Source organism: Aphanomyces astaci (genome assembly GCF_000520075.1).
Source record: "Aphanomyces astaci strain APO3 unplaced genomic scaffold supercont1.32, whole genome shotgun sequence".
Classification (NCBI taxonomy): Eukaryota; Oomycota; class Saprolegniomycetes; order Saprolegniales; family Verrucalvaceae; genus Aphanomyces; species Aphanomyces astaci.
In genome coordinates, this window is record NW_009798295.1 from 609,863 (window position 1) to 622,102 (window position 12,240).

The 12,240-nt window shown below is 48.0% G+C and overlaps 4 protein-coding genes across 5 annotated transcripts; all 4 read left to right on the plus strand.

The window, feature by feature from the left end:
* The first annotated feature begins 64 nt into the window (after positions 1 to 64).
* On the plus strand, positions 65 to 3,069 carry H257_11214. 2 transcript variants are annotated; one of them, XM_009838092.1, is made up of 2 exons: positions 65 to 2,211; positions 2,860 to 3,069. In XM_009838092.1, exon 1 carries the CDS (start codon positions 72 to 74, stop codon positions 2,115 to 2,117), a length of 2,046 nt encoding a protein of 681 aa, XP_009836394.1. In that variant the 5' UTR covers positions 65 to 71; the 3' UTR covers positions 2,118 to 2,211; positions 2,860 to 3,069. The 2 variants fall into 2 exon arrangements, with proteins under 2 accessions (XP_009836394.1, XP_009836395.1); XM_009838093.1 differs by having other exon boundaries at positions 65 to 2,813; positions 2,860 to 3,049.
* A 2,482-nt stretch (positions 3,070 to 5,551) lies between these two features.
* H257_11215 (hypothetical protein) lies at positions 5,552 to 5,938 on the plus strand (the record flags this gene model as incomplete). Its single annotated transcript, XM_009838094.1, has 3 exons — positions 5,552 to 5,648; positions 5,693 to 5,797; positions 5,823 to 5,938. The coding sequence occupies 3 exons, from the start codon at positions 5,552 to 5,554 to the stop codon at positions 5,936 to 5,938; spliced, it is 318 nt and encodes a 105-aa protein (XP_009836396.1).
* A 998-nt stretch (positions 5,939 to 6,936) lies between these two features.
* Positions 6,937 to 8,560, plus strand: H257_11216 (hypothetical protein). The gene has a single exon (XM_009838095.1). The coding sequence runs from the start codon at positions 6,996 to 6,998 to the stop codon at positions 8,514 to 8,516; it is 1,521 nt and encodes a 506-aa protein (XP_009836397.1). The 5' UTR covers positions 6,937 to 6,995; the 3' UTR covers positions 8,517 to 8,560.
* A 3,060-nt stretch (positions 8,561 to 11,620) lies between these two features.
* On the plus strand, positions 11,621 to 12,150 carry H257_11217 (hypothetical protein; the record flags this gene model as incomplete). Its single annotated transcript, XM_009838096.1, has 1 exon — positions 11,621 to 12,150. One exon carries the CDS (start codon positions 11,621 to 11,623, stop codon positions 12,074 to 12,076), a length of 456 nt encoding a protein of 151 aa, XP_009836398.1. The 3' UTR covers positions 12,077 to 12,150.
* Between the last annotated feature and the right edge of the window lie 90 nt (positions 12,151 to 12,240).

Genomic DNA, 12,240 nt, shown 5'->3' on the forward strand with positions numbered 1-12,240 from the left:
CTTGCCATTTGTATGCTGTTGAGGCGGCCACACTTTTGACCATTAGACAGGCATCTTCACTTCAGAAAAAGATGCGCGCCAAGCTCAACCAAGGACGCCCGTCCTCGCAGTATGGATCCGTGGGTCCTCTCATGGACGACGATGTGAACTCCCGACGTATGTCCAATGCGAAGGTGCTGCTTGTCGCTGGTGCCGTGAGCATCGTTGCGGCTGGATTCGTCTCGACGTTGCATTCGTCGCCTGCAATCGTCGACAACTCGATCAACAGCCACCCCAAAGTCGAACGTAAACATGTGAGCATCCACGTGGTGGAAACGGCGTACGAGAATGGAACCCCTACGTTGTTCCGCAAGCTGCCTCCCCTGAAGTTCTCCAAGAAAGCGAAGGACACCAAGAAGTCAGGGACGACGACGGCCACGCGCAACAGCACCATCTACATCGACGACTCCAAGGTATTCCAAGAAATCCTCGGCTTTGGGGGCGCCTTCACGGAAGCGTCGGCGCTCAATTTCAAGAAGTTGCCGCGTGCCAAGCAGGAAGAGGTGCTGCGCCTGTACTTTGACGAAAAGACTGGCGCTGCGTACTCGTTTGGCCGCGTGCCGATGAACTCGTGCGACTTTTCCGTGGGGTCGTACTCGTTCGATGACGTCGTGGGAGACGTGTCGCTGGCGCACTTCGACACGAACGTGACCAAGGACACGGAGTCCATCATCCCGTTGCTGCATCGCGCGCTCCAACGTCGGCCGGACCTGAAGCTATTCCTGTCTCCATGGAGCCCTCCCGCGTGGATGAAGCTACCCAACGACAAGGGCAAGTACTCGATGACTGGGTCGGCGACGCCGCTGGGGATCAACCCCATCTACCAGGCGGCATGGGCGCTGTACTTTTCCAAGTTCATTTCGGCGTACAAGCACCACGGCATCGCGTTCTGGGGCCTCACGCCACAGAACGAGCCCATGTTTCCGGCGCCGTGGGAAGCATGCTTTTGGGAAGCCCATTCGGAAGCGACGTTTGTCGGCGACTTTCTCGGCCCTCAGATCCGCAAGGACCACCCGGACGTGAAGATCCTCGTGTTTGACCACAATCGCGATGCTGTGACAGAGTGGGCCGCCGCCGCATACGCCAAAGCGAGCGAGTACGTGGACGGTGTCGCATTTCACTGGTACAACGGCGACGGCCGCGAATTAGACGGCGCGCTGTACTACAACCACCTGAATGACACGCATCACTTGGATCCGTCCAAGCTGGTGCTGGCCACGGAAGCATGCAACTGCCCGGGCGTGGCTTCCACCGCCGACGTCGCGTGGTTCCGCGCGCAGCGGTACGGCCACGACATCCTCTCGGACGTGAACAACTACGCCAACGGCTGGGTCGACTGGAACCTCTTGCTAGATCACGAAGGCGGCCCCAACCACCTGAACAACAAATGCGATGCGCCGCTGCTGCTCACGCCGGACGCCACGAGCTTCATCGTCCAGCCATTGTACTACTACATCAAGCACTTTTCCGCGTTTGTCCCGCCAGGCTCCAAGCGCATCGCCGCTGACGTCCGCGTCTCATTCGATACCCCCGGCACGGACCATGCGCTGCTGCTCAAGTACCCGTCGGCCGCGCATGTGTGCGACGGCAGTATCCGGCAGGCGGTTATCCGGACACCCGACAACAAGTTGCAGGTCCAGGGCACGGACTTTTGCATTGATGTAGTCCGCGAATGGTTTGGCGATAAGGTGGAGCTGACCATGTGCATTTACACGCAAAACGTGTACACTTTTAACGAGGATGGAGCGATTCAGTTTCAGGGCAAGTGCTTGTCGGTCGCGCACGGATCGACCGAGAACGGCGCCGCGGTGACGCTAGAAGCATGCGACCAGTCCACGGCCCAACAGTGGCATGTGGGACAAGGTGTGGTGACCAACCATGCGACAGGGTTTTGCCTCACGGCCGGCTACGCGTTTGCGCAAGCGACGGCGTTCCAGACCCCGTCCAACCGCACGGTTGTGGTGGTCCAGAACGAACACTCGCAGGTGGACGCAACGTTCGACCTGTCGACTTCCCACGGTGTTGTGCACACGGTCGTGCCTAAGCGAGGCATCCGCACGTTTTACTGGGACCCGTAAGAAGAAACAGAACACGAGCTTTTGATTGCGCAGGATGCGGGCTGATCGGTTATGATAAGTACCCTGTATTCCTCCTGATGACGAAACAAATAAGGTATTGCAAGCATCATTTCGACAGAAGTTGCTACAAATAGGATTTTCAATAAATAGCTTCAGTAAAACTTAAAAGTTCTTTACGTTATTACACCATTTTGCGGTTAATAATGTCGAAAAATATCTGGTACATGTATATTACTGTATATTTCGTGGAATTCCATTTAAATTCACGGAGTTTCATTATATTTCGCGACTTTGGCACTTCATTTCGTGGGAACGTTGAATTCACTCATTATATTTCGTGACTGCCAGTATATTTCATGATTTGCTCAGTTAGATTCGCAAACATCCAGTATATTTCGTGACTTGGCCAATATATTTCGCATAAATGTTAACGCATTGGGTGAAAATATGCAAGACTGTAACCAATTCGTCGTCCATGTGTTCGGCTCTGTGGTCGAGTGGAGTGATACAAATGATTCGCATCAACTCCAACGGCAATCAACAGTACGCATATACTACGTGGTATCAGAAGCATATCTTGAATGACTTGGTCACGCGATGCCACCCAAGCGACTACCGGTATTGCTTTGCTGACATCGGGACGTTTCTGTACGTGCCTCGTCGGCGTGGCTGACATTCGTTTGTTACTAACGTTAGGTAAGTGCTTACTGGGCTTCAAGGTAATGGAGGTTCATCGCCATAGGAGAGGATGAGGGGAAGGTTGCAATCCATGGGGAGGTGCTGCATCGAGAAGGCTTGAAAAGTGCGCGAAAGACAGTTTCGCGCACTGCTTTCTGACCAATCAGAGCGAGTTGAAGTGTATTGGCCTCGTCACGAAATATAATGGATGTTTGCTAATTGAGCAAATCACGAAATATACTGGCAGTCCACGAAATATAATGAGTGAATTCGACGTTCCCACGAAATTAACAGTCAGTGCCGAAGTCGCGAAATATATTTCATACTTCGAAGTACTACGTAGTACAAAACTAAGTTGAAGTGTGGTACTTTAGTGGCGGCAATACTACAATCAATCTTTTTAGCCAATTAAATTGCTCGTTTTCTCGATTAGTTGGCGATTTCATCAATCCCCAAAATAGGCAAATATGACTGAAAAGCACAATAAAGGTGAAGACAATAATACCGTAGTGTACACGTACATGTTGTTGGTTCCCACAAGGTTAATGTGCGGAGAAATATTCCTATCATATATGTACTGTACTACAGCTAACGTTCGTTAGGCATGGGGGGAAATGAGGAACGTTATTAATAGTCATATTTCCAGTTTGTGTCCTTGACAATATTTTTTTTTATTGTTACTACTAGCGTAACGTAGTACTTCGAAGCATACAATAGATAACGGGTCCAGACCAAGAATCGTGCGATATACTGGTAGTTAACAACAGTACAGTACTACAAGGGTTCAAGGAACACGCCGCTGCGCTAGTATGCTGGCAGGAATTAGGAATAACGCTTCGCGCATGAAATATCACTTTAGTAACAATCCAAATGTATACTACACAGCAACGTGCGCCACCAACCAAGAGCCTTGACACCTCGGAACCCCGGCGCTCGGGAACAAAAGTTACGTCGAAGGTAGTCTTCATTCTCCGGAGTTTGCGCATGGCCAGGGGTAACTATCGCGAACCCCTGGCAATGCGCCGAACCCCTCAAGAAAATCAGAAGCAAGCCTACCTCCGCTACGTACGCTGGGAAAGGCCGCGCACCTCCACTCAGATGCAGACAACAAACGAGTTAAACCACGGTGCTATGATTATCACTTGATCGCAAAAGCCAAAGTTACAATTGGTTGACCTACTCGTGGTCGCCACCATCTAGAAATACCATAGAGAGCACCAGCACAGCAGTATCAAGCCACACATGACCAGTCAGGAAGCCCAGGTCATAGAAGATATAAGCGATTGCCAGGCCAGTGGCGGCGCGGAGAAGTATGGTTGGCGCGTCCATGGCTGCTGCGAAGGCGGGGTACAGTGGGCAAATCGCTAAATGATTCTGGACTTCTTCAACACACACAAACGCATGTTCCTTTCTATTTGCTCTCTCGGATGTGCGCCACAACCCTTGATGGTCGTTGCAGCTGCCCCCACACGGAGTTCACCTAAAACCTGCGTTTTATGCAGCAGCAATAAGAAAAAAACATTGAAATTTTGTGCTTTCTCGGGATAATCCATCATGTTAGGTTGCGACATCGACCGAGATGTTCAACACGCAATCTATCACGTTGTGTGAGTCATATTTTGCACATGCCATCGCCACGGATTGAGTTCTGGGTGTTTCAAAATGGCAATGGTCGTGCAAGGCCCAGCCTGTCTTTGCACTCCCCAACCGATTCCACCGTTCATCGATATATATACTACGTAGTATATATATTACACGTTTTTGCAGTTAAGTTGGACGAATGCCCGATATAATTGGCCGTGTGCCCAATGAAAATGGAAATCACGCAATAAAAAGTCAATTCAATATAGAAATGGTCGTTAAACGACACATGCAGCGTCGTTTTATTGACGTCACATACCAACATCTATGTTGCCCATGGCCTCCGCGCGTCCATCGAGGGTGCGTACCTTGAGGTTAAATCGAAAAGTGAGCTCTGCGCGTGACAGATTCAAATTTTGGACGGAGTTGGAAGTATGGACGAAAAGTTGAAGTATAGGGGCAATACTTTAATTGACATCATTACCAGAGTTCGTGGGGGTTCAGCGACGTCCATGCTGTGCGTTCCTCGGTGATTTGAATAATGAGCATGCAAAGTGTTGGAGGAAAGCTGTGCGCGCATTATGAACTTTAACTATACTTTATTCTCAAGTATAAATTTCGAATTCTTGCCTTGGCGCGTTTTCGTCCGAACTTCAACCATGATGTTTCCACCAAAACTGATTTGCACTTATTCCATTTTCATCGGGCACACGACACAATTCATCGGGCAGATGGCCAATTGGTTGGGCATACGGCTAATTATATCGGGCACATGACATCCGTGTGCCAAATTAAACGGGCACATGGCCAATTATATCGGGCACACCACCAAATAAATATATCGGGCACACGGCCATATCGGGAATTCGTCCAACTTAACTGCAAAATGGTGTTGTACTTATTATATAAGTACTAGTAATATATATGTATTTAATCGATAGTCGGAGTACTATAGTATGATAGAAGTACGGACAAACAGCGCGGATGCTGCCTCCGTAGGCCACGGACCAACGAGATCAAGTACGAATGCCATACATCACATCCCAACAACAACATCATTTATGTCGTCCAATTAAAGGAAGTGGACTTGCTACAAAAGGTCGTACCGTTTTGGGTATCCAAACTGACCAATCACATCGCAGCATCGAAACCGTTTCAGCGGGACGTCGGACGCAATGGCCATTTGTCAAGGCGAATCGTTCGGCATGGCATCCCAAGTTCAGCGACAGGCGATTCCCGCCGCGACCGCATCAGCCACGCCCGACTTCAAAGGTGCGTCGATGCTGACGTCGTACGTCGTCACATGTCGACGCTAGCGGACCGACAGATCAAGGCGTTGTGCCAGCTCTCCAACATTGTCCGATCCATTGGGTCGTTTGTGGTGCTATCGCTTCTTTCCTTGTCGAATCCATCCTTTCAAGGTACACATCTCACCAGTTGAAATAGAGCTCTTCAAACCATGCAGTCGCCCGCCCGTGCGACTGGCCGATGCCCGGTGTCACCAATACCTACCATCTAAAATACTTGGACGGCGGCTCGAGCCGCTTCCGCAAATGTGCTAAATATTAGATTTAAACGTGTATTGTTGTATCTATGTTGTTGTATATATGTACAGTACCTCCTCTATGGTTTACACTGTTAGCTAAAGTTTAGTAATGTACTATTACTACCGGTACCAAAGTCCCCGCTAAACCCATGTTTTTTCGGCCTGTGTGAAAGCCATCAAATACATATAATGTACGAGGTTCTTTCATACGGCGAGTGTGCGGCAAGTATTCACCACCTCGTGACTCTGTGTCAATGCACATTGTAGATGTATTAATATTGTAGTGATGTGTCGATAACGTTAACAGTACCATATAATGTTACGAGTGATTCGAACATTGGACATTTCGTTATTGTGCACGTCGTTCGGTCGTTGTCGCAGGATTGTTGCAGGGTGCAAATAATTTTATACGGATACAGTACTTGGGAGAAATAAGATTGATTAAACATAGAATAACGCACGATACGACTTTATTGGTCGAGGTTTGTAACGGACGAGGTTTTCATTGGCAGTTGGACAGCCAATGCACCGATTTGATTGGGCCGTGTCTCTTGGGATCAGAGGTAACATGAGTTGCATACAGTATACTGTTAGATACTACTTCGAAGTATTAATAGTAAGTATCGACGACCAGTAGTTTAAGCGAAAAACGTTAATAACTTTACTTCAATTTATCGTGCACACGACCCTAAGTAGTATCAGCTTATTTCACGCAGTAGATGCAGCCAATGGATTCATTTATAAAAAGCACAAGAGATTGGATTGTCAAGTCGATTCGACATTGGAGTGGGGTACTCAATCGAATGAGCAGCATCAAATCGGCAGACAATCGTTCGGCCAATCAAAACCCACAAAAATCATCTAGTGGCCAGTCAGATTCACTCTTCGAACCGGCTGGCGCATCGACCAATTTTATTTGGAACTATTCATCACTGTGGGTAATATCAGCCAATCAGATGTCGATTCGACAATATCGAAGCAATGCCCAATCAAATCGTCGTATTCATATCTACTCTTCGAAACAGCTCGGCACCTGGTGAAGATCTTGTGAAACAGCACACCGGCCAGTTGCAATGATGGCACGTCTAGGCTGCGTCGTCCTCGTAGCGGTGGCGCTGCAGGGTAAAGTGCCATCCGTGGACGCTTCCGTGGCATTTAAGATGACTCGTCTGAGCACGACGCACGAAGAGATGTTTCTCCAGGCTCTCAACGACGAAGGTAATAGCAGCAGCGCTAGTGGCGGCGGTGGCGTCGCGAAGACGAAGCTGCTGCTTGGTCAAGGCGTGCACTCTGTGGAAGTGTTCTTTGGTGGCCAGCCGCGTGTGCTCATCGTGGACACTGGTAGCGCTGACACGGCGTTTCCATGCTCGGACTGCACGAATTGCGGCAACGGCCACTACAACACGTTCTACAACTTCACCAGTGGGTCGCGCTACGTGTCGTGCGAAGACAATGCAGCATGGGGGCTCACATCATGCAAATCGTGCTCAAAGGATGACAAGTGTGTGTTCGCAGAGCAGTACGTCGAAGGTAGCGGGTGGGAAGCCTTTAAGGTCAAGGACTCGTGCTACTTCGACCAGAACCCGAATGTCGTGGCCGACGTCGTGTTCGGGTGCATGCATACCGAGAGCGGGGCATTCTTGAGCCAGGAAGCGGATGGAATCATGGGCATGTCCAGGGACCCTGACGCGCTGTTTGTCCAGTTCTACGAACATGGGGCGACCAAGATGAAGGGCTTCTCGCAGTGCATCTCCTCTACCGGTGGGCACATGGTCTTAGGCGGGCTGGATACGTCGGTGCACAATCCCGGCGCCGAGATGGTGTTTACGCCGCTGCGGACGACGGGGTATTCATACTGGACCGTATCGATGGAATCGTTGGCTGTCGATGGCCTCGTGGTGGACGTTCCCAGTAGCGTTTACAACCAGAACCGCGGTTGTGTGTTTGATAGTGGCACGACGTTCGTGTATCTGCCGAGCGCAGCCGCCGGCCCATTTCAATTGCAGTGGACGGCGGCGGTGTTAGCAGCTGGTCTTGACCATGCCAAGTTTGCCCCATACCGAGAAGGCGGTGAATACGTGATTCGGTCGCCGAGTGTGCTGCTCCAGTTGCCGACGTTGTCGTTCAAGTTTGCCAACAACGCTGTGATGCAACTGCCACCGACACAGTACATGGTGTACAATGGCGACTTCAAGTACACTGCGACAGTGTTCTTTCAAGACTTTGCCCATGCGACGATCCTGGGCGCGTCCATGCTAGCCAATCACAACGTGCTGTACGACATGACCAATCACCGCGTCGGGTTTGCCGAAGCCAACTGTGACAGTGTGGACGCTGCGTACTACTCTGGCGTCACGGCCTTGCTCGTGACAGATGTGGGTGGGGACACGTTTACGCCGGAGCAATCATACGTGCAGTGGTTGCTTCAAATGCCGAGCTTGGCGGGGTTTGTGCTTGGCGTAGTGATGTTGTTTGTGGGCAGAGAAGTGGTCGATGTGGTGTCCAACGCGATGACCAGAAACGGAATGTTTGTAGATGCGGTCGAAATGAGTGACCAGCCTGCCACCAGTCGAACCACATTCATGGAGTTATAGACGCGATATATATTATATATAACACGAAGAAGACTGTTCAGTTAACGTTATAGAACGTACGATATGAATAGTAACATGCGTTCCAGGATTGCATTGGTGGTATGGTAAGGATAATATAGACTGATATTAAAGGATGATGTTCAGTTTGCCCTGCAAATTGCGCTATTAACCCGCTAGCAGTGCAATGACTCGTGTCACTGCTTCTAGGCCGCCTTGTTTTATACAAGCATCTGCATTGATGAAATAGTAGGCAGGGGTTAATGGATAACGTCAGTGTGTTGTGGCAATGCCAGGTGTCCACGGCTGGTGACAACGTGGTTGTGAGGACCAGAGGTAGGGAAACCTATATTCTCGACAAGTGCTTGGCGTCCATCGAATAACTTATTCTATAAGTACTACGTAATATTCACTTGAAATAAATATAAAAGTTATTCGATGGACGCCAAGCACAGAAATTAGTGTGTTTTGAAGGAATAAATAAGTTCTAGTAGTACTGTAGTAATTCATAAAGTATCAAAACCAGTAGGTGGCTGGCGTAAAATGCCAATCAATGGCGTATGTGCCAATTAATACTTCGAAGTAACGTATAAACTAAGCCAATCACTGATCCCTAAATTGGGAAAGCGCCAATCACAGAGCAAACCTCTGAATATGTATACTCGTAGCCATACAGCATACATATATGATGAGCTGTATACAGCTCAATTGTGCGAAATACATTGCACGTTGATAGATAATTGGTGGATTGCCCTGAAAATTGTCTTCAATTTAGGGCACTTCAGGATTCAAAAAGGATGCCTCAATCAGGAATTATGGCCATTCTCCTAAAACAAAATAAATATTTTAATAATTTCAAAAATTTAGATTTTAAAAATATTTTTTTAAAATTAAATTACTCAATTTCTATATTTTATAACGATAAATTAAAAATATTTATATTCATAGATTTATTTCTTTTTAAAATAAAAATAAAATAATAAAGAAATAAAAAAAAAATGTATTGCAACAATTGGCATTCTACGTATACCAGCAATATTAACAATTGGGCCATGTCACATCGTCAAATAGTGTGTAAATTGGTATTTGCGTCATGCAAAAAATACTGCCATCTATTTGATCAGTTCCAAGAACTTTTCTCCACAGTGGCCTTTGATACGGGAGGAGACGTCGGAACACGGGCGCCGTTTGTCCTCGAGGTTCACGGCTGCACGTAGCCACACATGGCGCACGGTTCTTCTGGCCACATCAAAGTCAACCGCAAAAGCAATGAATGCGCCACGAGGTAGTGTTGATTGCGGCGTGACAAGTGCTAGCAGCCGATGGAGGATGGCATTGCGGTCCGTGTTCGTCAGATTCTTGCCACGTTTCCCGCGCATGACAGTTTGAAAGGGTTTGTCCGTGCATATTATCCGGATAAATACCATATACCCGGGTACGGTGCGGAGCCTGGAGACGTCCATGTTATATTGGATAAAGTATTGAGCTTTGCATGCATGATTGCTGGTTTGATTGGATGTTTTTTGGTGCGAAGATCTCCTATTGGTGATCCATGACTTCTCCTCTACAATTACAAATACATACCTTTTGAACATTATACTTCATCTGTTTTCAAGTTTATCCACGAATTCTTCTGGTTGTAGCAAACATTTTCGGATGGTACTATATAATACTACCTCTGCACCAATTTACTTGGGACATTTCGCTCATTTTTTTACCCAATTTTAACGAGCTATACCTTATTTGAAAGAATTTAAAAAATTAGATGTAGTGTTCTTTGAACGAAAAGCGTGATTAAATTATTGGCTTGTGTCCCAAGTATTCTGGATTAACAGTAAGTACATGTTCGAACTGTCCCAAGTATATTGGAGACTCGTCTCTGAAATCTGTCTAATGTGTCAACTAGGAATAAAAAAATTCTCCTGCTTGCATTTCACACATCAGTATAAACTGAAAGAAATAAAAATACATACTAGTACTACTTTTCCTACCTCTTAAGAGAGGACGACCAGGATACAATGCTCCTGTGACAGAATGACGATCATCATTTGTGCTTCCACTCGACTAACTAACTAGTCCCTGTAGCTCCCTTTCCATACCACGGGGTTCCTCCTTGTGCATCTTCTACGTAAGCATGTTTGCTTTCTTGAGGTTATGCTACGATTGGAAGAACCTGCACTCATGTAGTTCAATAACGACCCACACTCTTGACCTTTGCAATGGCCACACCATTGTACAGTAAATGTATAAATCTGTCAGATACAATGGCCATCAACAAGCACCCAGCTGGAATCGCGGTTTGACGTGTGCGACATCATCAGCTTGCCCCTTCGAATTTGCCCTGCCATACATAATATCGACGAACGTAGACACAAACAGTTCTATGGAGTCACAGTACATGTGCATACGCTCCGTAGCTCGCTCTTTCGGCCGGCAATAGTCTCTGCAGAGGGTGTAGCTCGAAGGGTCCATTATGATTAGTGGGAAATATCCTCTCTACTGATTTGGACAAGGAGTACGTGAGACAACAAGCAGCACCAGGTCATATGTGGTTGTTGACTGTTTCTTGTCAGCAACATATGCACTTTAAACGGTATCATTTCATGCTGGTCAGTTGTACCGGTACGTAGCCTCCACGTCAATGAACCAGAACGAGTTTCATTAACTGACTTCAGCTTCGGGAATAAGTACTAACTATATCCATATAGTCCATGTTGGCAAAGATGAAACCCCGCGCGCGCAGCCCAATGCCATCTGACCATGCGTCCGCGTTGTGTGCAAGTGGTGAGGCATCCCATACAGTCAGTACACACACACCACCAGTGCATTGTAGTCCAGCAAAATAATGTAACTATTACAGTAATAGTATAAGATACTTCAAGTCGAAAAACACACGACGGGCGTGACCAATATCCTACTGTTGACTCGCCCAACCAAGGTTGGTCACAATGCCATTGCAATGGACAGGCCATTGTAAACAATATCACTATCTGTAGCTCAAATCACTTGATGTTTGTATGGTCGTTGCACCAAGTAGTCGCAAATGCATCAATCCGAAAAGTCATTTGACATCTCACCCACAACCGCATATATATATATATATATATATGCCTCAAGACATCCGCCTTCGACTTGCGGCGATCTCTGAGCAGGTCCACCACCTTCAGCTACAGTATCGAGGCCGGTGCAAGTACAAGTCGGGCAAGTGCACGAACGAGCGATCGACCAAGGACAATGGGTTGCCTCACACGCTATGTGAGCCGCACCGACTGCAACACAACAAGAACCAACGCAAGTCGGACGTGAAGCGGCGTCGACAGAAGCGACTCGACCGAAGCAAGAAGTCCAAGGAGCCGACCGTCGCACGCAGAGCTGTCACCTCCAAGGAGGCAACGTCGGGGCGACGCGGTCGAATCCAGACGAAAGTTGCGACAGCAGACGAATCCAGCATTGGCCACGATGACGCGGCAATCACTCCCACTCCGATCGGCCTGGTCAAGTGGAACGACGAGGGGTGGACCTTCGAAGACATGTGCATCCTGCGTGAAATCATCATCTCGTAACCCCATGCGAATGGTGGAAGGTTTCGTGCGTCTGGTTCGTCGATGGATTATTTAAGACCACTCTTATTCGCCAATGCTTACGATTCACCACCACGCGTACTGGCCCCACGATGCCATCTACAGTATCATGCAGCGACCACATCAAAGCCTGCAAGGAAGCCGAG